The sequence below is a fragment of the Ambystoma mexicanum genome, chromosome 3p (assembly GCF_040938575.1).
Source record: "Ambystoma mexicanum isolate Mex_15411 chromosome 3p, UKY_AmexF1_1, whole genome shotgun sequence".
Lineage (NCBI taxonomy): Eukaryota > Metazoa > Chordata > Amphibia > Caudata > Ambystomatidae > Ambystoma > Ambystoma mexicanum.
Window position 1 is genome coordinate 1,210,286,163 of NC_090925.1, and position 25,983 is coordinate 1,210,312,145.

Sequence of the window (25,983 nt, forward strand, 5' to 3'; positions counted from 1 at the left end):
GGTCCCATAGAACTGGACTAACACGGAGCTTGCCCAACCCAAAGGAGTTACATCTCTAATAGTGGAAAGCCGCAAATGAACCGAACTATGCATACAAAGATTAAAATGTGATCCTGCACTCCCCATTGGCTAACACCTATACACAAATCTAATGATCCCCTATAGGGTATTACCCTATTAGTCACACATTATCTAAACGCATTCCCCTTAACATGTGACCTACTACATTGTCACTATGAAACGTAGGAGTTGATTAACTACCAGGTACATTGTTACCACAATACATTTCTTCAACAAATAAATATTCTTGACCATCCCATGATGTGCACCCTTCCGTCGGGTCCTGATCAAAGTGTGAATAGCGACGTCAACTCTGCTTTGATAGTGCAATGGCCCTCATTGTACCAGACACTGTGGCACAAACTAATAGCTCCCTAACCTTGTAGATGAATGTGTTGGCATCACCTCTGCTTCTTCCATCCCACATCAAGGTACAGCCCTAGCTCATCTCCCCCATATCTCTCTGGGAACCCTGGTGCCCATGAATGATGTGATCAGCGCACCACTCTTAGGTCTGCATTTTGCAGATGTATTAGTCCCTAGAGTGTGGCGCCTGCAGTTCAAATAGGATGACTGTTCTTCGGGTGAGGGCAGTAGGGCTCTAAATTTACACCAAGCCTCTTGGCATCACCGACCCCCATGCCCTACTCGCATGAATGTAACCTTCAAAAGCCACATCCCTACCCTTCCTTCCTGGACCCAGCATTCCTTTCTCACCTCCTCTGAGCTCTGCAGCTTGACTCAATTAACTGTTATCGACATGTCAGAACTGCCTGTGACCTTGACATCATAACTTCTCTATGGGGACAAGGAAGGGGGACTTATCTCAGGGTTAACTGAACAGACCTCCACGTTAAGTTGGTGTTGCATGCTTTCAAAAACACATCCTGGTACATTCCCTAAAATGCAAAATGGCGGAACTCTTGCTACCTTAGCCCCCAGACCTCACCTTTACCGCAACACTTCTCGGACTCCATCTCATACACCTATCTACTCGCACATCCCTTAAAACATAACGCTGTACACTACAGCTAAATGCAAGATGAATCACCCTATCTTTAATCTCGAGAACCGCAACGTGAATACATTATTGTTCTATCTGTGTGGCTATATGGTGTTTCTAGTATGTGACAAAGCTAAGTGCAAATGGGTACATGCGTAGTCTGCTGCGCCCAAAGAGAACTGCTAGCACCAGGACGCCTGCTAACATATTGCTCACAGTCTCAATCTCTTCATCTGACCAGGACGTAGCACTTGCATCCCGATAGGGTGTGTATGAGAAGCATATGCCCCCCCCTGTGGGGTGAGTGGGTAGGATGCCTGGACTTGCATCCCGATAGGGTGTGTATGAGAAGCATATGCCCCCCCCCGTGGGGTGAGTGGGTAGGATGCCTGCACTTGCATCCCGATAGGGTGTGTATGAGAAGCATATGCCCTCCCGTGGGGTGAGTGGGTAGGATGCCTGCACTTGCATCCCGATAGGGTGTGTATGACCCCCCCGTGGGGTGAGTGGGTAGGATGCCTGCACTTGCATCCCGATAGGGTGTGTATGAGAAGCATATGCCCCCCCCCCCCGTGGGGTGAGTGGGTAGGATGCCTGCACTTGCATCCCGATAGGGTGTGTATGAGAAGCATATGCCCCCCCCGTGAGTTGAGTGGGTAGGATGTCTGCACTTGCATCCCGATAGGGTGTGTATGAGAGGCATATGCCCCCCCTGTGGGGTGAGTGGGTAGGATGCCTGCACTTGCATCCCGATAGGGTGTGTATGAGAGGCATATGCCCCCCCTGTGGGGTGAGTGGGTAGGATGCCTGCACTTGCATCCCGATAGGGTGTGTATGAGAAGCATAGGCCCCCCCCCCGTGGGGTGAGTGGGTAGGATGCCTGCACTTGCATCCCGATAGGGTGTGTATGACCCCCCGTGGGGTGAGTGGGTAGGATGCCTGCACTTGCATCCCGATAGGGTGTGTATGAGAAGCATATGTCCCCCCCGTGGGGTGAGTGGGTAGGATGCCTGCACTTGCATCCCGATAGGGTGTGTATGAGAAGCATATGCCCCCCCCCCGTGAGTTGAGTGGGTAGGATGTCTGCACTTGCATCCCGATAGGGTGTGTATGAGAGGCATATGCCCCCCTTGTGGGGTGAGTGGGTAGGATGCCTGCACTTGCATCCCGATAGGGTGTGTATGAGAAGCATATGCCCCCCCCCCCGTGGGGTGAGTGGGTAGGATGCCTGCACTTGCATCCCGATAGGGTGTGTATGATCCCCCGTGGGGTGAGTGGGTAGGATGCCTGCACTTGCATCCCGATAGGGTGTGTATGAGAAGCATATGCCCCCCCCCCCGTGGGGTGAGTGGGTAGGATGCCTGGACTTGCATCCCGATAGGGTGTGTATGAGAAGCATAGCCCCCCCCCGTGGGGTGAGTGGGTAGGATGCCTGCACTTGCATCCCGATAGGGTGTGTATGAGAGGCATATGCCCCCCCCATGGGGTGAGTGGGTAGGATGCCTGCACTTGCATCCCGATAGGGTGTGTATGAGAAGCATATGTCCCCCCCCCCCCCCCCGTGGGGTGAGTGGGTAGGATGCCTGCACTTGCATCCCGATAGGGTGTGTATGAGAAGCATATGCCCCCCCCGTGGGGTGAGTGGGTAGGATGCCTGCACTTGCATCTGATAGGGTGTGTATGAGAAGCATATGCCCCCCCGTGAGTTGAGTGGGTAGGATGTCTGCACTTGCATCCCGATAGGGTGTGTATGAGAAGCATATGCCCCCCCCCGTGGGGTGAGTGGGTAGGATGCCTGCACTTGCATCCCAATAGGGTGTGTATGAGAGGCATATGCCCCCCCTGTGGGGTGAGTGGGTAGGATGCCTGCACTTGCATCCCGATAGGGTGTGTATGAGAGGCATATGCCCCCCCTGTGGGGTGAGTGGGCAGGATGCCTGCACTTGCATCCCGATAGGGTGTGTATGAGAAGCATATGCCCCCCCCCCGTGGGGTGAGTGGGTAGGATGCCTGCACTTGCATCCCGATAGGGTGTGTATGACCCCCCGTGGGGTGAGTGGGTAGGATGCCTGCACTTGCATCCCGATAGGGTGTGTATGAGAAGCATATGCCCCCCCCGTGGGGTGAGTGGGTAGGATGCCTGCACTTGCATCCCGATAGGGTGTGTATGAGAAGCATATGCCCCCCCCCGTGGGGTGAGTGGGTAAGATGCCTGCACTTGCATCCCGATAGGGTGTGTATGAGAAGCATATGCCCCCCCCCCGTGAGTTGAGTGGGTAGGATGCCTGCACTTGCATCCCGATAGGGTGTGTATGAGAAGCATATGCCCCCCCCCGTGAGTTGAGTGGGTAGGATGTCTGCACTTGCATCCCGATAGGGTGTGTATGAGAGGCATATGCCCCCCCTGTGGGGTGAGTGGGTAGGATGCCTGCACTTGCATCCCGATAGGGTGTGTATGAGAGGCATATGCCCCCCCTGTGGGGTGAGTGGGTAGGATGCCTGCACTTGCATCCCGATAGGGTGTGTATGAGAGGCATATGCCCCCCCTGTGGGGTGAGTGGGTAGGATGCCTGCACTTGCATCCCGATAGGGTGTGTATGAGAAGCATATGCCCCCCCCCGTGGGGTGAGTGGGTAGGATGCCTGCACTTGCATCCCGATAGGGTGTGTATGAGAAGCATATGCCCCCCCCGTGGGGTGAGTGGGTAGGATGCCTGCACTTGCATCCCGATAGGGTGTGTATGAGAAGCATATGCCCCCCCCCGTGGGGTGAGTGGGTAAGATGCCTGCACTTGCATCCCGATAGGGTGTGTATGAGAAGCATATGCCCCCCCCCCGTGAGTTGAGTGGGTAGGATGCCTGCACTTGCATCCCGATAGGGTGTGTATGAGAAGCATATGCCCCCCCCCGTGAGTTGAGTGGGTAGGATGTCTGCACTTGCATCCCGATAGGGTGTGTATGAGAGGCATATGCCCCCCCTGTGGGGTGAGTGGGTAGGATGCCTGCACTTGCATCCCGATAGGGTGTGTATGAGAGGCATATGCCCCCCCTGTGGGGTGAGTGGGTAGGATGCCTGCACTTGCATCCCGATAGGGTGTGTATGAGAAGCATATGCCCCCCCCCGTGGGGTGAGTGGGTAGGATGCCTGCACTTGCATCCCGATAGGGTGTGTATGAGAAGCATATGCCCCCCCCCCGTGGGGTGAGTGGGTAGGATGCCTGCACTTGCATCCCGATAGGGTGTGTATGAGAAGCATATGCCCCCCCCCCGTGGGGTGAGTGGGTAGGATGCCTGGACTTGCATCCCGATAGGGTGTGTATGAGAAGCATATGCCCCCCCCCCGTGAGTTGAGTGGGTAGGATGTCTGCACTTGCATCCCGATAGGGTGTGTATGAGAAGCATATGCCCCCCCCGTGGGGTGAGTGGGTAGGATGCCTGCACTTGCATCCCGATAGGGTGTGTATGAGAGGCATATGCCCCCCCTGTGGGGTGAGTGGGTAGGATGCCTGCTAATTCAGTAGCTGCTCTATTTGAGGATGTTATATTTCATGCACTGGTGTCAGTGATGTGTTGATTGTGTCACTGGCAATGTCACGTCAGTCTGTGAGTAGTGCCCATGGGAACAGCTAAGGTTGAGTAACCATTTTGATGTGGGCATTTAGGGACTTTTAGAGGTTTTGACTTTGTAATCCCATGACCCAGTCACGGAATCAGTAAGGTGTAGTTCAATACTTTTGCAAAGCAGGCAACCTTAAAATCCAGTGGACTAAAATTCCACCCCAAATTTCAAATCCTTAACTGAGCTCCCCGAAATATGATTTAAATACCATGTGGATATATTGGCGCAAAGTCCTTTAAAAAGTGTTCCCCCGTCTGAATGCCTCATAAAATCTAAAGGATGTATTTTTATGTTATCGTTTGTAGTGCACACGTATAGGCAGAGACTTTAGCTACTTCAGCTAGCCCTTTTAATGATGGCTTAAATGTGGTTCATTGCCCCTCCCGCCCTTTGCCATCTACGATCGAAGCTGCTTTAGGAACCTTCATGTTATATTGGCTAAGGTTTATTTCAAGAGACAAAGACAGACAGCAGAAAGGAAGATGGGCGGATGGTCAGGCAGAGAGATGGATGAAATGACAGATGGACCAATAGACAGACGTCCTCCTGGTGCCCACCAGTTGGAGGGGTACCAGTCTACTCACCCCGCATGGTCTCTGGATGCCTGACAGATACCTGCTGATGCCTCCGCGGGCCAGGTCCCGTTCACCATCGGTCCAACGCCTTTGTGCGGTCAGCTCCGGTTTACCCTCAGTCGGTCTAGGGATTCTCCGCCTGGGTGTCCTGGCTAGGGGCCCATGGGCAGGACTGCTACCCTGGTTCCCAGGCCCGTCCTCCTTGCCCGGATCCCGGGCAGGATGGCACCGTGCTACTTCCTCCATGATAAATACTCCAATAGGTGTCACTTTACTGGCTGTCAGGATCTTCCTCTGTCTCCTTTGCCTCTTCTCCGTGCTGGGGGATGAGCACCCTCTACTCCTCCCCACTCACACTCATGTCTGCTTGTGGGTGTCCCACCCTCCTCCTGTCTCCTCTTCTTTGCTGGGTCTGGGTGCCACCCTCTTCCACACTCTTCACCTCCTTTTGGCTTGGTCTGGGTGCCTGCACCTCCCTTGGTTAGGTTCTGAATGCCCCTACCACCCTCCTCACTCCTTCCATGGGCTGGATCTAAGTGACCCCACTCCTCCACTAGCCTGATATGAAATGTTAGGTTATTTATAACACGCCTAATACCCAGAGGTTTCTAAGCGCGGATCCGGGGATCGAACCTGTGATGCTCCGTGTCAGTTTGCTTCCAAGGCGAGCATGTTGCCCCTGGGCTATCCTCCCGAGCCTGGTTCCCGGTGCCCCCTCTTTTCCCCCCTGGGCTGCTTCTACCCCTATACCTGTCCCTATTTTGGTATCCTCCATTTGGGTGGTCTCCTTTCCACCCCCCACCCCCACTTCTTCTTCCACTTGCATGCAACCCTGATATCCTGGGATTGCTACTCTCTTTCTTTCTTCTGTGTAAAGTGTTGTTGTTCAAAGCACATGTTTTCTTCTATCTCCATAAAATTACAAAAACAGATTTTGAAGACAGGTTGGAAAGGGAAATTGAAGTGTTCGAGGATGGGTGCACCAGAAGTAGGCCTAACAAGGGAGGGCAGATTGTAAATGAGGGAGCAAGTAAACAGCGAACATAAATTGGGGTACGCAAGTGAGCAGGACGCGTCATTAGAGAACATGGAATATGAGAGGCAGTCGAAGGTGTCCCTTTGAGCTCGGTTTGTAGTTAGTCGAGTGTTTCCTAAATTCTTGAACATGACTGGCACATGATTGCATTTTCCTTCAAAATGCATTTATGTCGGGCGACACATCTAATGCAGCATTGAATTCCTACACACACTGCCTTTCACATCATTCATAGCAACATTAAGCACACAGGGTCACTGACGAAGGCTCAGTGCATTGCACACTGTAGTCAAGGCTGAGATGTGTAATTGGCAGGACATGGCGCAGGCAAGGGTCCACGGGGGGCCTTGTATATCTTGCAATGTGCACAGGATGCTGCCTGGTGATGTGGCCAGCGGGCCATGAGTCTTGGCACGGAAGGTCATGTGCCAGCGGCCATGCTTGGCCAAGGGCACTCTGCGGCTTCATGAGCCAGACGCCTCGCCTGCTTCCTCCTCGCGTATGGGTTAGCAGCAGCAAGACATTGGGCCTGATTATGAGGCTTGCGCTCCCGTAATGAAGGGTGCCGGTACGGGACTGGCACCCTTCATTACGGGATGAGCAATTACGAGGTTCCCTTTGCAGGACCCTGTAAGGACGCCTGGTAAAACCAGACGTCCTTTCCGGGTCCTGCAAGGGGAAGAGGGAGCTAATAACGGGCCATTTGTAATGTGCCTGTTATTACCTCCCTCCCCATTCCTATGGGGGCTCAAATGGGAATGAGGAATGGTTCCTGCAAGGAGGAATTACCTGGTCCTCCTATGTCGGAATGACCCGGTAAGTCCTCATTGCAGGAACCCGGTATTGGAGCCCGGTATGGAGGCAGCCATGGCACTAATAGCATCATGTCTACCTCCATACTCGTAATGAGGCCCATTGGCTTTGAGGGCCTGAGGACTAGTAAAGACCGAACTGTATGGTTGGCTAAAATTCGATGTTTTGAATGAGGGTCTGGCTGTTCAGAATAGCTTCAACAGCTATTTAGTAACACTTTTTGGTGAAATCTATGTTCTGTTATTTAGGAAGAGAAACAATGGGCCTCATTATAAAGCTGGCGCTCCCGGAATGAAGGGGGCCGGTACGGGAATGGCCCCTTCATTCCGGGAGCACCGAATATGAGCTTCCCACCGCGGGACCCGAATCGGCCGCCTGGTAAAACCAGGCGTGCGTTCCGGGTCCCACAAGGAGAAGAGGGCGGCAATAAAGGGCCCGATGTAATCTGCCAGTTATTACCTCCCTCCCCATTCCCATTGAGACCTATGGGGGCTCAAATGGGGATGGGTTCCTGCAAGGAGGAATTACTGGGTCCTCCTATGTTGGAGTAACCCGGTAAGTCCCCATTGCAGGCACCCGGTAATGGAGGCCAGAACGGAGGCAGCCATGGAGCTAATAGCTCCATGGCTACCTCCATTCTCGTATTGAGGCCCAATGTGTACTTCTGTGGGCTTCTTTTCTGGACCATACAAGCTCTGCCTCTGCAGCTGCACTTTTGCCTCCTTGACTTACAATGCTCTTTTTCTTCCAGGAATCTTCGCCTACTTGAACTACAGCGTGCCACGCACCAGGAAGGAGATCTTTCAAACTCTCATCACGGGCCTGGAACGACTGGAATACAGGGGATATGACTCTGCAGGTACTTCAAGATTTGCTTTTCCTTATTAAGCCAGAAGGCTGCTCTTTCTTAGTAACGCGTGCGTACGTGCGCCCGTCTGTGTGTGGAAACGCGCGTGCGTGCGCATACCCGCGTGCATGTTTGTTATATAGCGACCCGAGCTAGACAGCAAAAGAGCCTTCACAACAGAGGAAGTGCTACATGGTGGGTCTCAGATGCTGATAGGTCATAAAGCGTTTTAAAGGCACAAGTCAGGGGCATCATTTGGGGATAGCCAGGGGTCGCAGTTGCTACCCCTGAGGTCTCCCTTGCTACCCCTGTGGTCTTCCTTGCTACCCCCCCCAAAAAACGTGCATTTTTTTATTTTTATGTAAGCTCCTGGGCTGTGGTCAGCACCATGTGGCTCTTTGTTTACGGAGTGGCTGACTTTCTTGTTAAGGCCTCTTAAAAAAACCGGGGGGTTCCACAAGTCTAAGACTTTGAGCAGTGACCCTAAATAAGAAAGAATAGGCATAACAAATAATTTGTCTCTCTGGAATTCTATACAATATTTGCTAGACTCATTAAAGGTTTATTTCGGGCACACTTCAGTGGGTGACTCACTGATTTAGTCTGTTTTTAAACACCTCAATTCAGCCTTTCATCCTTCTGAGGTTGATAAATGAGTACCAACACCAGTTGGGTGATATTGTATGTATATTTGTTCTATACAAAGCGCTTAAGCGTATGTGCTATATAATAACACATCATTATCATTTGGCCTTGGACGTCTGCTTGCATTCACAGTAATTTGCTAATATGGGCCTATTCACACAGATATTAATGATACATATGGTGATCTATTCTTGAATGAAATGTATATCACTTTGCAGTGTTATCGTAACCATATTTTTCGTAGTGTACTTAGGAACAATGCTATGTGATGCCACTTCCTGTTATGTCAAGGTGTGAAAGGCCGTGTTCCACCACTTCCCGTGATGTCACTACGGGCTGGGGATCAAATGACATCTCTTTTTGTGATGTCATTAGAGGTCAAAGATTGTGTGATGTCACTTCCGCTACCCCTGGCATTTTGTTGAAATGACGTCCCTGGCTAGTCCTAAAAAAAGTAGTGTATGAAAAGTAAAGTTTATCCCATTGGCTTTCCAAAAGAGTGGCCAACCCCAGTGGCAGATTTACGGCAAAGACTGACTGACTGACGGACAGAGGGGCCCTTGGCAAGGGAGTTTAGAGTGGGAGGAGTTAATGGCTATCACAAGTGCGACATTAATGAAATTGAGGGACAAATCACGTCCTGGTGTAAATGGTCTGCTTGCGGACTAGGTTAAAAGGATAAGAGCTCAGTGCAGCCCAGGCTCTTTTCCTTTGAGGTGAGGAAGGCAGAGCAGGGGGGCCCCCGCGGGCTTGTGTCCATTGTCCAAGTGTCAAATGCGAGGCAAACGAAATGACGGCACATATAACCTGCAAATGCCCCATCAGCGATGCTGATTCTCAAAACGAGTTCCAGATTTATTCCTCCGCTCACTGATCTGGACTCTGCTTTGCATTTGCTCTTTTCTCTTCCCCTGCTGAAAAAAGGGTTTTTTTGTGCAAGAGGAGGTGGGAGATAGTTCTGTCCACTTTTGCCCTTAGCGCCGTACAGGGGCTCTTCTCAGGTTTTGCAGCAAGGCTTTCAGGAAAAACGCTTCTGGTTTTCTGAGCCCCCTGAGTTTCCATGGACACATTCCAACTTCTATAAAGGGCCCTTGTTATTTACGGGAGTGCATGGGACACAGCAAAACATGCGCAATTTAGACACAAGCATTACCTTAAATTCCACAGCATGCTTCATGCGTGACATTTGAAACCTTTCTCAATAGAGGCAGAGGGTGGGGAGGGACTAATATGTTGAATTCTATGCAGTTTATGCATGTATGTGTCATTACATGGTCAACATACTATCTTGGCTCGTGTGATGTGTTTCACTCTTGTAGGCCTCTATGGCCGTCTTTTAGAAGCCCTTCAAGGGCCAGAAATGATTTCCTCAGGTACTTGTTTCCTACTGAGGTGTGGGTGTATTTGAGCTGCTGTAACATGTCAGCATAGGAAAGGAGCTGAACACCCCAACATAGACTCATGCCATCGCAAACGCTTTCAAAACTTTACTTCGAATATTACCGTAACACCAGTCAAGGTTACACATCCTGCAAAATAACTTAGGTCCAGGAGCAGAGCGAACCTAGGTCCAGGAGCAGAGCGAACCTAGGTCCAGGAGCAAACTTAGGAGCAGAGCGAACTTAGGCCCAGAAGCGGAGCAAACTTAGGCCCCGGAGCAGAGCGAACATAGGTCCAGGAACAGAGCGAATTTAGGCCCAGGAGCAGAGCGAACCTAGGCCCAGGAGCAGAGCGAACCTAGGCCCAGGAGTAGAGCGAACTTCGGTCCAGGAGCAGAGCGAACCTAGGTCCAGGAGCAGAGCGAACCTAGGTCCAGGAGAAAACTTAGGATCAGAGCGAACTTAGGCCCAGACGCAGAGCAAACTTAGGCCCCGGAGCAGAGCGAACATAGGTCCAGGAGCAGAGCGAATTTAGGCCCAGGAGCAGAGCGAATTTAGGCCCAGGAGCAGAGCGAACTTAGGCCCAGGAGCAGAGCGAACTTAGGCCCAGGAGCAAACTTAGGAGCAGAGCAAACTTAGGCCCAGGAGCAGAGCAAACATAGGTCCAGGAACAGAGCGAATTTAGGCCCAGGAGCAGAGCGAACCTAGGCCCAGGAGCAGAGCGAACCTAGGCCCAGGAGTAGAGCGAACTTCGGTCCAGGAGCAGAGCGAACCTAGGTCCAGGAGCAGAGCGAACCTAGGTCCAGGAGAAAACTTAGGAGCAGAGCGAACTTAGGCCCAGATGCAGAGCAAACTTAGGCCCCGGAGCAGAGCGAACATAGGTCCAGGAGCAGAGCGAATTTAGGCCCAGGAGCAGAGCGAATTTAGGCCCAGGAGCAGAGCGAACTTAGGCCCAGGAGCAGAGCGAACTTAGGCCCAGGAACAAACTTAGGAGCAGAGCGAACTTAGGCCCCGGAGCAGAGCGAACATAGATCCAGGAGCAGAGCGAACATAGGTCCAGGAGCAGAGCGAACTTAGGCCAAGGAGCAGAGCGAACTTAGGCCCAGGAGCAGAGCGAACTTAGGCCCAGGAGCAGAGCTAACGTAGATGCAGCACAGCTAGCTCATATTCAGTAGCACAGCTTACTTAGATCCAGGAACAGAGCTAAATTCGATGGAGCACAGCTAGCTCAAATTCAGGAGCACAGCTAACCTCGGTCCAGGAGTACAGCCAGCTTAGATTCAGAAGCACTGCTACCTCGGATTCGGGAGCGCAGCTAGCTCGGATTCGGGAGCGCAGCTAGCTCAGATTCCAGAGCGCAGCTAGCTCAGATTCAGGAGCACAGCTAACTTGGGCCCAGCAGCGCAGCTAACTTGGGCCCAGCAGCGCAGCTAACTTGGGTCCAGGAGCACAGCTAACCTCAGATTCAGGAGCACAGCTAACCTCAGATTCAGGAGCACAGCTAACCTCAGATTCCTCAGATTCAGAAGGATAGCTACACTTGGGTCCGGGAGCACAGCTACACTTGGGTGCAGGAGCACAGCTACACTTAGGTCCGGGAACACAGCTTCACTTGGGTCCGGGAGCACAGCTACACTTGGGTCCGGGAGCACAGCTACACTTGGGTCTGGGAGCACAGCTTCACTTGGGTCTGGGAGCACAGCTTCACTTGGGTCCGGGAGCGCAGCTACACTTGGGTCCGGGAGCGCAGCTACACTTGGGTCCGGGAGCGCAGCTACACTTGGGTCCGGCCGCGCAGCTACACTTGGGCCTGGGCGCGCAGCTACACTTGGGCCTGGGCGCGCAGCTACACTTGGGTCCAGGCGCGCAGCTACACTTGGGTCCGTGCGCGCAGCTACACTTGGGTCCAGGCGCGCAGCTACACTTGGGTCCGGGAGCGCAGCTACACTTGGGTCTGGGAACACAGTTAAATGCTAAATGTTTCTGACTAGTTCATAGTAAAAGCTGCTTTGTGTGACGCTGTTGGTGAAGCTACAGCTGTGATTTGAATTTTAGGGATCGCAGTTGACGGTAACAACAAAGAAGACAAAGAAAGGCACATTAAGCTCATCAAGAAGAAAGGAAAAGTCAAGGCCCTGGATGAAGAACTATACAGTAAGTTAAGGAACTTGTGCTGTAACACACTGAATTGTGTTACTCCCTCTCTGAACAAAGACCACAGTGGCTGTCATGGGCCAGTCATGCGTGACCATGGAAGAAGCACCACTGGCAACTGCAGTTTGACCATAAAGAAGAGGCTAGAGCAGGAGGAAACACAGACTTGGCAAACGCTCCTTTTGTGTTCCCCCCTCCATGTTGTCATTCAAAGCCATTCTTTCTCTTGCAACTGTTGCTGTCCTTGCTAGCACAAGACTCACACATTAGAGCCTGATCACCCACACCGCTTGTGACTGTTCCACTAGTATAACGTTGGACACACACAAATTGAAGCATGAGGGCTATTATGGAACAGGGTAACACGAATGGCTTTGGTCGGCCTCTTAGTCTGGATTGTTGGAACACCATAGAAAGGTCCTGCCGTGCGAAGGAGGCAGGCACTCTGTGCTCAGGGACCTCGGCTTTGCAACACATTCCCTTTGCCACTATGCAACCAAGCCAAGCATCTAGGTGTCAGAAAACACAACTAAGAACGTGTCTCTTATGACTAGCATCTTTCATTCGTCCATTTGCCCCTATCATTTCCTCAAAGAAGTGCCAACATGTGGAGACATAGAAGCTGTCAGAGTGACCGAGAAGTGGGAGCCAGGGAACCTGGATGTTAGGAGCCGACCCGGGGGGGGGGGGGAGGGCAGGGGGGGGGGTGCATGCCTTTGAGCCGCAAATCACCAGGTTAAGTAGAGAAAAACACCCCCCTTGAAAAGATTCCACTTGGCGGGCAAATGCCGCCTTAAGACACGACTCGCCTGCTTTGCTAACATTCTGTTTCTATGGTAGATGAGAGCTCCCATTTTGTGCCTTATCTCAGAAAGTACATTTTAATTGATGCCAGGTAGCTTCTCAAAAGAACCCATTTTTTTTCAAAGAAGTAAATCAAATGCCAGCCCTCGAAGGCTTTTTTCCCCCTTCTAGATATTCGTCCATATTGTAGGCACCGAATGGTGGCGTCGACAGCGTCATTGAGGACGTTTCTGCGTCTCTACTATGAGAAAGCGAGATGGCTTCCGCCCAAACCGGAGTGCCTTCATTCCGTCCTCCCACTGGAGGCGGGCACTCCGTGTGCGGCTGACATCATTCCTGCTGCGCCCTTAAGGCAGAGCAGGTGACTGGAATGAGGCCAGTCCAGGCAGTTTCCTTCATTCAGCACCAGGGGAGTTGCTAGGTCTGGAAAAGACCCGGGGCCAAGCTGATGACGGAACTGTTGGGACTGGGGGCTAGCTAGTCTTTTGGCTGTAGCTCCTGAGATTCTATCCGGGGCTACAACCAAAAGATCAGGGGCTATAGCCCCCTTAGCCCCCCCTAGCAACGTCCCCTGTTCAGCACCGTGGGGTGGGGGCACGGGTGGGGGGGCTTCATGTGGGCGATGCAAATGGTCATGTTTGCTTTCTTCCCCCAGGGTTTGTAAATAGCTACTTTAATCCTGAGCCCTTCCAAATACAATACACACATTGGTCGCATACCTTGGGCTTGCCATAGAGGGCGGCAAGCCTGAACACTTCATTTGTTTCTTGGTTTTAATGGAAACACAAGATAACAACAACACCGCCACAAGCAGAATTGGCCGAAGATCGCAGACATCTTCCTTTAGGGCCTGATTCAGTTTTCCTATGGGATTGCACCATTATAAAACACTTGCACGAATCAGGCCCGAAATGACCATTTGCGAAATGTCTTCATTAGGCAGACACGGCCAAAGTAATGCTTTGTGCTTACAAAGGAAAATTGTACAACACAACTCACTCCTATTGCCTTCAATATGAGTTATGGGTCTTATGGCGTTTGCTGCCACATTCAGATGTTCACATTTTTATGATGTCATAATGAATGGATGATGCTTTCATAAGGTTAGTTAAAGATTAGTTTTCTTTTTCTGTAACACTTTGGTCTTTAGTATTATTCAATATGCATCTATTACTTGGATGAGCTGTTATGAATCCGGTAAGGCATATTTCTTACTTATTTGTTACTAAATTGTCTCAGGGGACTGGCCGAAAAAAAATATAAAGTATAAATACATTTATCTGAGAAAAGGGGTACTTCACACGCCCGGGATCCAAGGCACCAGGCAAAAACCCCACATGTACATTGTATGGAATGTGGCATTGCACTGACTAATACATGTTCATAGTGTTAAGGGAAGTTTGCACAGGAAAACAGCCACGGCAGAGCCAATATAATTTGACAGAAAATGCCATAGATCGAGATGTAAGGCATTGCTACACTGGAAAGAAGTTTCTTGATCAAAGAGCGGTCAAGGAGACATGCTGCCACCAGACCAGGATGTAAAATGGACGCGCAGGCCACTGCAGTGTGCTCTGGCTGAAGAGGCCTTAACCCATGTTCAACTCATGTGACCCGCCACACGCCAAGGTGCACCTCATACGCATCCATTTTAGTTCAATGCAATAAGCCTTTGACGTGCTGAACATCTCTGTGAACCTTGCGCAGCCATCTTATAAATTAGCATTTAAGGCAGAAGGTATTGCTATGATCAAATTGTTCTCTTTTACGCCATGATATAAAGTTGTGCCTGCTGTTGCAATCAGATGCACCGTAAAAACCTAGATTTCTAATGCTGTGACTCCATGTCCTCTTTCTCCCAGACTATCCTTGCTGTTCTCATTTCCTACTATCCAAGGGGCGGATTCATGTAAAAGTGCACATTTGTCCCTCAAAGGCAACGTGCCGAGAATGACACTGCACGAGCCTGCACGCAGAATAAAACATGCGCGCCAAGCGTAGTCCTTTCCTGTGCAATGTAACCATATATGCAGGTCGCGGCTGGAACACCCCCGGAACGCCCCCACACAAAGCAAAACCAGCCAGAACAGCTATCCTTGCATGCTCCCCCGGATGCGAATCCACGCACCCTTCAAACATTGTGCGGCGTCCCCCGTATGCGGGCCAAGCTTACATTCATTTGTAATTCGGGTGAAACTCTGAAAATTTGCGTGCAAACCCCCATAAACCGTTCCTTCACCACACGACATTACGTACGTGCACCCGTGAGTCTGATCAGGTCCCCGGCTGCATACACGCACCCCTAAATTCGACATGCAAATCCACCTCCGCACTGCGATTCCAATGTGTACGTTTATTTACGCCTGCCTTGGGGAGGCAGAGAGATGGAGGGATTTGCGTGGGCATTTCCCCGGGGAGCGGTTACGCGCTCGGATCCATGAATACATATCCTTCCACGCAATAGTGAGCATGCTCTGGACTGCCTGCGACCCGTCCCTCATAACGCCCACTTTTTCCCTGGTTCCTCCTCATTTTCCAAGCTCCGCCCTTTGCGCAGGCCTCTACCACACTCTGTGTGGTGTCTCATGCAAGGCACTTGACCACTTGCAGAGACACGCTAGGTCTGCGCAATGTCCCTGCAAGTTACGAAAAAGTGTAGCACAGTCGATCCTATGAATTGACGTACAGGCTTTTGCACGCAGGATGGCATGCAAATCCCCAATTTTCCACGCAAATAATTCCATGAATCGGCCCTCAACTCTTCATTATGAGGCCTTGTAAAGACCTGCGCGAGATCCTGAACAATGGCTCCCTGCTGGATCTCTGTATAGAGCTTTGATACCGGCCTATACAAAATAAGCACATCAATGTAAATCAGACATTTGACCATTTATCTTTTGGTCTGTCATCTTCTTTTTTACATTTTCTATTTCTTTTCTGACTTCACACAATCTTTTTATTTTTTCTTGGCCAGGTTGCACTTCATGGGCTGGTGCATTTGAGTAGCTTCTCTCTTAGAAGAGCCAACATGGTGCCAGGCTCTGATTGTCTTGGATGTCTTGGAGAGCCTCTGGACCCTTTTGCACAGCAGGGTAATAGCTGGGAGAATTCCTCCATTCGGAGCCAGAGCTGACATTTTACTATTCATGGAAATAGGAGATTCTTTTGAGCTTTATATTTTTAGAGCTGGTTGAGCACCACATATAAGCCAAAACTATTGCATTTGAGTGCAGTTAGTTAGGAGGTGATGGGGGCACCCAGCTTATCAGTGCTTGGTTATTTACCCAGCTATTGACTTCCCATGGCCATGCCAATCCCTATGCCATCCCCCTCCCTGCCCAAAACATATCCTCCTGTGATCTCTTTGAGATATCTCTATCAAGCAGTAACATCAGCTTTTTACTGTGTAGGGCCTGTCCATTTTTTTCCTAAGCAGTCTTCTCAGAGTTTAAACGTACTTGCAACTTTAAATGTGTAATACAATGTCTTAACCAAATGTGCCTCCAGCTACGGGACGTTTAAGCCGTCTGTGTCCTTGCATCTGTTCCTTGAATTAAAGTCCCGTAGAAAGCAAGCATTGGCAAAGCCAACAGTTTTTGCTTGTGTATAGGTGTCAGATGGGCATTTGCTGTGCACTGCCTGTGCCCAGGTACTCACACCATTTTCCAGCTGTTGCTATAGTATGGCCAGGTAGTACCATTATGGCGGTGACTGGCAAATGATTATCCCCTGCCTGCATAAAAGCCAAACGTGCTGACTTTGCCCATGCTTGTTTATGGGTGCAGTGTTCTTAGTAAAACTGCAGAACTTTGTAAAAGATATCTTTCTAAGCAAGTGATGTGTCTTACACAGAGCAAGATGGCATGGACTTGGAAGCGGAATTCAGGACTCATTTTGGCATCGCTCACACTCGCTGGGCCACGCATGGAGCCCCTAATGCCGTAAACTGCCACCCTCAGAGGTCAGATAAAAACAACGGTAAGTCATTCTAACAATCGAACACCAAGTGTTACCTGAAGGTGAAACTGACACACAGGCATTCACAGAATATCAAAACACAGTTTAGCCGAATCGTTGTGCCTGTGTGTCAGGTAATCTAATCCTTTCTAATCCAATGTTTTCAAAATAAAAGCAATCTGTGATCTGAAATCTTTATAGCAGAAACTGAAATATGATTCACAATTCCAAACATTGTCACTGCCAGTTTTATTAGCCGCATGTCGTTTTGCTACTTTTTTGTGTGCAATGTAAATATTAGTTCGCATTGGAAAGTTGGTCACAGAACCATGGTAAGGATTTTTGTGTCCGTGGACACAACCATATTGGGGACACCGGTATGTACAATTCCGCTGTTAATAACTTGCCCGATACTGCACAGCTGCATTTCAAGATAGGTCGGGGGGGGGGGTCTCTTGGCAGAGAATATTGGAAGCGAGGGTCCTTTTTAGGAACACATTCTTCCTGCGTGATGTATCTGCTGCTAACATGTGAGCAGAATCATCGATATAGCGCAGCGTAACACATACTAGCATGCCCGCTAAAGCCATGTCTAGGTAGACCTTTGCATCTCGATTGGCCGCATGCCGTGATCAGCGGCATCAGAGCTGCTGTTCCGCTTCGTGGTCATACTATGCCTCATGTCCACACGTCATCTCCATCCAGGTTCATCAGAAGTGAACTTTGACCAGTTAAACAGGCCATTAAATGAGATAGAGGAGGGTTGGTATATAAGCTTGACTATTGCCCTAAGAAGAAGTACACATCAGCCCAACACTATATAACACGTATTGTGACCAAAAAGAGCATGATGTGATATCAGTAATAGAAATATTTGCCTGATGTGATCTCATTGCACAAAAGCCGAATCGGGGTCGCGTCTACTCACTATAGGCCGGCCAGGCTCATCGGCAGTAAGCAAGTCCATATAGTCGCTTACAAGGGAAAGCGTTGTGGGTCCTATGAGGGGGGGGTTCATGTCTGACGAATCTACTTGCATTATTTGCCCACATACCCATGTGCAACGTCAAGCGAAAGGTGGCGGATCTGGTCTACTTAAGTCTCAGTACATACTTGGATGTTTTTCCACATATAGAAGACTCACAAATAAGGCTAGTGGTTTTGGGATGTTAGCAGTGGCGGGAAAAACAACGTAGGAACAAGCCAGGGGCCAACCAAGATCGTATTTAGTTCTTTCAGTGGTGCTATCTGGTGTGGTGTTCACTTGTGTTGGCACTGCAGTGAGGATCAGGCATTTGATGTTTACAGAACAGCAATACTGAAAGGTGGGCATCACTGCAGGTCTGGGAAAAGTGATCATCATCCCGGACAGCACCACTTCAGTAGCGGAAGGCGAGCCTCACCACAAAAGTGGCATCACCCAGGGCAGAGCTCCATCGCTGAAGTACTGAAGGTGACCTTCACTAGAAAATGGAAACGTGCCCCTCACCCAAGTGCAAAAAGAATGACACAATGCGCACCGTCACATGAACGTGGTATATAAAGAATTAAGCTCATAAGTAGAGCCAATGAATACGTAATCGAATTCGAGGTGCAGGGGAGTAAATGCAGTCCTGGCACATGGACTGTACACATATCAAGAACAGGAAATAAGTTCCCAAAGATGTGGGAACTCGCGTCCACTGCACACTGCCCTAGGCCACATGTAGCCAAACAATTTCTATATAGGATTAACCATGCAATTTGAGATACAATTACATATAAAGTTAATGAGTCATGTAATATTCTTCAATGAAAATCCAAATGCACCCTTGTTGTCACAATCAGATGTGATTTAATGTAAAACTCAACGCGTTTCGAGATTATGATCTCTTCATCAGGGGTCAATATCTTTGCAAATGCTCATATATGTAAAGGGCCAAAGATTGACCCGGGGTTTGAGTGCTACAATTATCCAACTCTCAGGTACTCCGTGGATGGTTTTGCCAAAATTCACTACAAAATGCGTGGAATCTAACGGCGGTTGATAGGTGTCACGTTCTATTCTAAGATCCTCAATGGAATGGAAAACGTTATATCACCAGTGAAATCGTGGAGTCTAAAGAAGGTTGGTGGGTATCACATTGTTGTGTAAATTCCTCATCGGTCAACAATCTTAGTTTCTTAGAGTTAGCCCGGTGAGGTATAATGTAACGTTTTTCAGTATACCGGTGAGGAATACATGTGCAGTGCTGTCTGCGTAGTTATTTACACCATTGAGGAGCACCCGAGACCGATTTCATCCTCATATCATATCTCACTGGGCTAACACTATGAAACTAAGATCCTTGACCGATGTGGCCCAGGCCAGCGGGCGTGACAAGGACAGGCAGTTCAAGGGCATGGTGCCTCGTTACCATACACGATGCACTACAGCAAAGTCCCTAAAACCAAGAGCTCGAGGCCAGCCTGTACAAATCAGTAAGTGTAATATATCAGCGCATCCCAGGGGCCACCGTGTGCCCCAGGCCAGCGGGAGTGACCGGGACTGGCAGTTCACGGGCATGGTGCCTCGCTACCATACACTATGCACTACAGCAAAGTCCCTAAAACCAAGAGCTTGAGGCCAGCCTGTACAAATCAGTAAGTGTAATAAATCAGCGCGGCCCAGGGGCCACCGTGTGCCCCAGGCCAGCGGGAGTGACAGGGACTGACAGGTCACGGGCATGGTGCCTCGCTACCATACACTATGCACTACAGCAAAGTCCCTAAAACCAAGAGCTTGAGGCCAGCCTGTACAAATCAGTAAGTGTAATAAATCAGCGCGTCCCAGGGGCCACCGTGTGCCCCAGGCCAGCGGGAGTGACAGGGACTGGCATTTCACGGGCATGGTGCCTCGCTTCCACACTATGCACTACAGGATGCATGCAAACAGCACACTCCCTATCACCCAAACCCACCCTTAGAGATTAACCACAGCTGGAAAAGGACTGGACCCAAACGAGGAATCTGATTCCAAACCCAGGAAAAATACACCTGTCTGCTCCTCAATAAAGAAGGGTCACTGCCAGGTCACGCGGCACAGCATTGCGGAAGGCTGGGTGCGTGGATCTTGCCACACGTTGCAGAAGACCATAGTGAAGAATGCGCCCCACGCCCAAGGCTAATGTGTCAAGTGTCCTACTCCGGCAGCCATCTTAAAGCAACTATCCCGGTGTGGGCCTGAGGGATGGAGAATGTAACACTGTCCAAAGGAGACCATTCCCAGGCCATGGGCCGTTCAAACATTGGCTGGCATGCGGTGGGCAGACAGGTTCTCTGGGTGCCTGGGTCTCTTACTCCGTGACACTGGTGCTCTGCTCTGTGCTTCTTCCTCTCTCTTAGTCTCTGTCCTTGGGGCCTCCGATCTCTCTGCCGTCTCCTTCTTCTCCTCAGCGTTCAATTCAGGATCCGAACCTAGAGGGATGAGGAGGGGGCTGGGATAAGTGACTGCCCCTTTGGGTGGGGACGGCTGTGCATTTGGTGGGAAAGATGCTGATGGCAGCCCCATCCCATTCTCCCTTTCTAGCTTGATATGATATATGGCATTTATAACGCGCCCTTTACACAAGTGTTTCAAGGCGCTTGCAAACAAAGGGACATACTTGCTGTGATCATTTTCTCCCAAACCCTCCCCTCTCTACCACTTGCCCTCTATCGGGGTGGCTTGGCTGTAGATAGAGGGATTAGCTGGCTCTAACATGTGCACTGGTATCACTGTCATATCAGCACACTTGTTCCGGTGCTGTCTGAGTCACCAGCAGTGAGGGTGGGCTGTGGTGTCAACCCTAAGCACCTTTCTGTTACCAACCAGACAGATATGGGTGTGGTCTTGCACTGAGGCAGGCGCTCAAGCCCTTCTGCATTGTGGGCTTGTTATAAGCACGAATGGAAACTTGCTGGGAGCTGCTTGTAACAGGCATTAGAGGGTGGAGCGCGCGCTAAGTGCCCCAGCCAAAGCTATGCGCTTGAAATGACAGTGCACATCTTCCAGGCCCGGGTCCATATTTTTGAAGATGATTGTATCCTACACCAATGGTATCTTTGTGTTCATTAACAAAACAATTTCTTCTAATTTCAGAATTTGCAGTTATCCATAATGGAATTATCACAAATTACAAGGACCTTAAAAAATTTCTGGTATGTACAGAGCAATTTAATAACTACCCACATCACTGCCTTAACTTTCATGCAAATTAAATGGACATTCACCTGTTGTATTACAGTACGGAAAGTGAACATGCTTCTCCTTGAGGTGCTATTATGGCTTTCACGCCCTGGCGGTGATGAGGGGGGGCAGAGATAGCCAGTAACGGCCTGCCAGCCTGAGCCATGGTAGGCCCCGCCGGGGCGTGAAAGCCATTCGCAGCCCTGGGTTTATCCGGGTTGCAAATGGTTTCTTTTTCCCCTCGTGAGATTTGTGCTGCTTGTGCATCCAATCTCCCCAGGTGGGGCGGGGGAATGAAAACAAGATGGCTGCCGCCATAGTGAAAAGGGACTCATTCCCTTTTTCATTTCTAAGGCGGTGGCCGGGATCAGAAGGAGTGCGCGGACCGGAGCTCAAAGTCCCAGTATCTCAGGTAAGTTGGGAGAGGGTGGGCAAGGGGTTTAGTTGGTTTTGGGGGCTGTGGGGAGACAACAGGGACAAGCTCCCTGTTGCATCGCCACATTAAAAAAATTGCACCACATGGGGAAGGGCCTCAGAATGTATATTCTCGCCTGCTGTTCAAGCCACCTGACCGTTATTAATGGCCTTTCTCTGCAGCAATGTCTTAAGAAGTGCTGTTTAGTTGTGACCATTATGCATTGTTTTCCACAAACTGTTGCAGGAACTGAAAGGCTACGAGTTTGAATCTGAGACTGACACAGAAGTAATTCCTAAGCTGATAAAGTACGTGTATGATAACAAGGAGACCGAAGACATCAGCTTTGCAACCCTGGTGGAGAGGGTCATTCAGCAACTTGTAAGTGTCGACTTTCTTTGCTGTCTCCCCTGTTAGAGCTCTGTTGTGTCAACTACAACCAAGTCCTCTATTCACCCGCACTCCACCCCCTGTACCTTAAGCCCCTCCCCCAGTCACCCGCCCGCATGCAGCACATACAAAACAAAACCACAATAATGGGAATAATCGCATTAAAAGAGATTTTCAGGCGCCTTAAGGAAAATTGGGCTACTTCAATGGCAAGGAAAAACAAAATATTTCCTGTGTCCTACAGAGGAAAGTAGGACAGGAAACAATGTATTTCCCGTATCCTACAGAGGAAACTAAGACATGCAACAATGTATTTCCCGTATCCTACAGAGGAAAGTAGGACATGCAACAATGCATTTCCCGTATCCTACAGAGGCAAGTAGGACATGGAACAATGCATTTCCCGTATCCTACAGAGGCAAGTAGGACATGCAACAATGTATTTCCCGTATCCTACAGAGGCAAGTAGGGCATGCAACAATGTATTTCCCGTATCCTACAGAGGAAAGTAGGACATGCAACAATGTATTTCCTGTATCCTACAGAGGAAACCAAGACATGCAACAATGTATTTCCCGTATCCTACAAAGGCAAGGAAGACATGCAACAATGTATTTCCCGTATCCTACAGAGGAAACCAAGACATGCAACAATGTATTTCCCATATCCTACAGAGGAAACCAAGACATGCAACAATGTATTTTTCATGGGTCTTTTCAGTGTGTAACATATTTTAGAGCCCTTGCACCGTTATAATCTGTTTTCATTTTCCCAAAGTGGCTGTCCTGGGAATACCGGTGCTGGAAACACGACCCCTTCCTGTTTAAAATGGGGCTCGTGGAGGCAGAGCAACTCTTGTGAAAGGAGCTTTGTTCTTGCCAGTTTATCTGGCGGGACAGCACTCCGCGCAGCATCACTGCCCTGGACTCTAGAAAGCTCGTCTAATAAACTCTCTTGGCCCCTTGACTTGGAGCCGGGCCTGACTTTGTTCATTCATAGCTCTAACTGGCCACGGCCTGAGCACCCGCTGAAGCCAGGAGTATTAGAACTTTAAGGCAAGACACACGTCTGCACCAGCTTCAGCGTCCCCCTTTGCAAACCGGATGTCGAATCCTATTTGTGAATGTTACAATTTCATGGCATCTACATGTTTTTCATGCATGTATTTACATTTTGTAAATGCACATATCTTTGCCGGGTTGAAATGACTTCTGCTACACAATTTTGTTTTTCATGCCAACCTCTTATTTCATAGAATGTGTTTTCCCAGCTGCATTCCGTTCATGTGTTCCACGCATGGTTCCAATTATAACCACATCACTTTGACTTGCATCCGGAAGGTCACTGAATTTGCTGGTTAAATTAGCATTTCGTTTCTAAGGGCCTGATTCATGGAATTTTTAGCACAGTGCAAAGTGACTTTGCACTGCCAACAAATTCATGGAACTGTGCAAAGTGTCTTTTTGCAGGGCAAGGTCCGTGCAAAGTCAGTACAGGCATTTTTGCAGTACAAAATGACTTTGCACGTACTTTGCCCTTTACAAAAAACTTTGCATGGACTTTGCCCTGCAAAAAGACACTTTGCACAGTTCCATGAATATGGGTTTGCGTCCGCAGTGCAAAGTCACTTTGAACCGTGCAAACATTCCAAGAATCAGGCCCTTAAATCGCACACGTTTTGGGAAAATGCACCGTTGTTTCAGATGCGCGTCTCTCTCTTTGTTAGTCCTAAAAGGCAATATTGCCCACTTTTGCCGACCTACACTTTTGGTGAATTGCTATTCGTCCGAATTTTTTACCACCATTTTTTTACCTCAAAATGCAGATGTTAAGTTGGGTTAAGGTGTATATATAGAAGGGTGTGGGGGCGTAAGCAGGGCACAGAGGTCTCCCCCCTGCATTTAGCGACAAACATTCATGGATCTTCTTAAGTTCTATTTGTCAAATTCACCCTTTCTTACATTCTACTAATGTGGACACTTGCGATTTATTTTTTTATTTTTATTTTCTCTGCACTTTTTACTTTTTACAGCTCTTACTAAATAGACATCAATTAACCTGTAAAATTAAAGTGAAAAAGGGGCGGCAGGTGAGAGTAGAGAAGCGCTGTGCACTCTTGCAAGTTGGTCACATTGCCCTTCCTGTGTTCCCGGAGGGAAATACCTGTGTGTGGCATTGTTGTAACCGGTGCCTCCTGACTGAACCTGCCAGCCTGTGGTGGGGTCACCGACAGGGACCACTACAGGCTGCGTTATGCTGGTTCTGGGGTGGTGCAGGCAGGATACCCATTTGAAACAACAAATGTATTGTAGTTTCCTTTATTTTGTTTGACATACAAAACATTAAAGTATCTGTAGGCGCAATCACAAGGTACAAAATCTCTCTTTACTTTACTGTTCCAGGCATTGGACAACCTCAATGCAATTTTTACCATGCAGCCACAGAGAACAACCTATATATACAAATAATGAAGCTTATATAAGGAGCTCGCGTCTAAGATTGCAAGAGGGTTGCAAAGTTTTCCCCTTGTTCCGTATCCCCGGATTACTCCTACCGTGCCATGCTTAAAAGGAAGGAGCGTGCCACATGAGACCCTCAGAGGGATGGATGCCTTTAAGGGAGGACACAACTGCTGCCAGTGGCCACAATGCTAAAGCAGCATAAAAGCAGCATGCCCATTTAAGGGGAGTAATTGCTAAGATGCTATGCCTGCTAACTCCGAGAATTCATTGCCTAAAGTAGGCTTCTTCAGAAAAGCTCCGCTACCCATCCCGTGAAGCAGCAGTGATACATATGCGGAGCAAGGAACACCAATCTCCACGTATGTCGCATGTAGAATCCAACACGGCAGAGGAGCCTCTTATAGACTTGGTCTGCATGCCAGCATGGGGCCACGGTCCTGCACATTAAATGAAAGACACCAATTCCTCTTGTGCAATCCACCAATCACACATGAAGAATCAGGGAGCCCAGGTGCACACAATCATGCTCCACCCAGCTAGGCAGTGGGATCAGAGGCCTATATAAGTCACGGCGTCCGAAGGGTAGGATGGATGCCTGAAGAAGGCACGTATTTGAAGGTGGGTCATAGAAGGAGATTAGAAAGGCTGAAGGGAGGCAGGAGGTTACCTTCTGGAGAAGGAGCAAGGAGGTGGGGGGAGTCAAGGAGGAGACCATGGAGAGAAGACCTGAGGAGGTGGTGGTTAGAGAGCTAACTAGGAGGTGGAGAGGAGACTTAATGGAGGTGGAGGTAAGACCTAAGGAGGAACTGGTAGAGGGAAGACCCAAGGAGGAGAAGGTTGAGAGAAGATCTAAGGATGAGCTGGAGAGGGAGAGTTGAGAAGGTAGTGTGGAAAGAACATTTGTAGAGAAGGTGGAGAGGAGAATTAAGTGGGAGAAAGTGAAGAGAAGCGCTAGGGAAGAGACAGAAGAGAAAATAACTGAGGAGGAGGAGACATGTACAAAAGTGGTGGAGGAAAGAGGGAGGGCTTCGCCCCCAACCTATTAGGTGTGTGAGAAGCTGGGGGTGAGGAACAATTATGTGGCAAGGCATCAAGGGGGTCCAACGGCAGCTTGCGAATGGGGGCAAGAGGTGGAAGGCCCCTTGGGAATGAGCAAGCAAGGAAGCAGCGAGGAGGAGCATCAGTTGGAATTGGTGGTAGACCGGACTAGGACCGGGTCGGGGTGGTAGTCTAGCATCAAAAGTAGACCTCCAAAAGCCAGTGCTATGGTCTCGTATCTGACAGAGGCGTTAGGCTTGAGAATGCAGCCTGACATGTCCTGTCTTGAGAAGAGCCAAGCGGCCAGATCAAGGGAGCAGGATCTGTTATGTTATTCCTAAAGTGCAAACTATCACCACTGGGTAGTGCCGCCTGTAGTGAATAATGGGTAGCATAGAAAGAGGAAGGACTCCAGGAGTCCCCTAGAGCTACCAGGGCCATCCATGGACTTGTGGGCAAGGACCTCACGGTATGGAGGTGGCGGAGAACTTGCCAGGGGACACTTACAGGTGCAGACCTTCGTCCCAGGCCGACAGTGCCTGATAAGGAAGGGGGTGCAGTGCTAGTTTCACTCACTCGGTAGAGGCGCTCTTGATCAATG

At 49.7% G+C, this 25,983-nt stretch overlaps 1 protein-coding gene across 1 annotated transcript in view; it reads left to right on the forward strand.

Annotated features, from left to right (window-relative positions):
* The window catches only part of GFPT2 (glutamine-fructose-6-phosphate transaminase 2), a 131,042-nt gene that overhangs the window by 31,008 nt on the left and 74,051 nt on the right, over positions 1–25,983 (forward strand). The window contains exons 2-6 of the mRNA XM_069652649.1: positions 7,857–7,964; positions 12,032–12,130; positions 16,787–16,912; positions 20,991–21,049; positions 21,739–21,873. Of these exons, the coding sequence (XP_069508750.1) occupies positions 7,857–7,964; positions 12,032–12,130; positions 16,787–16,912; positions 20,991–21,049; positions 21,739–21,873 (527 nt within the window). The remainder of the gene's footprint in view (positions 1–7,856; positions 7,965–12,031; positions 12,131–16,786; positions 16,913–20,990; positions 21,050–21,738; positions 21,874–25,983) is intronic.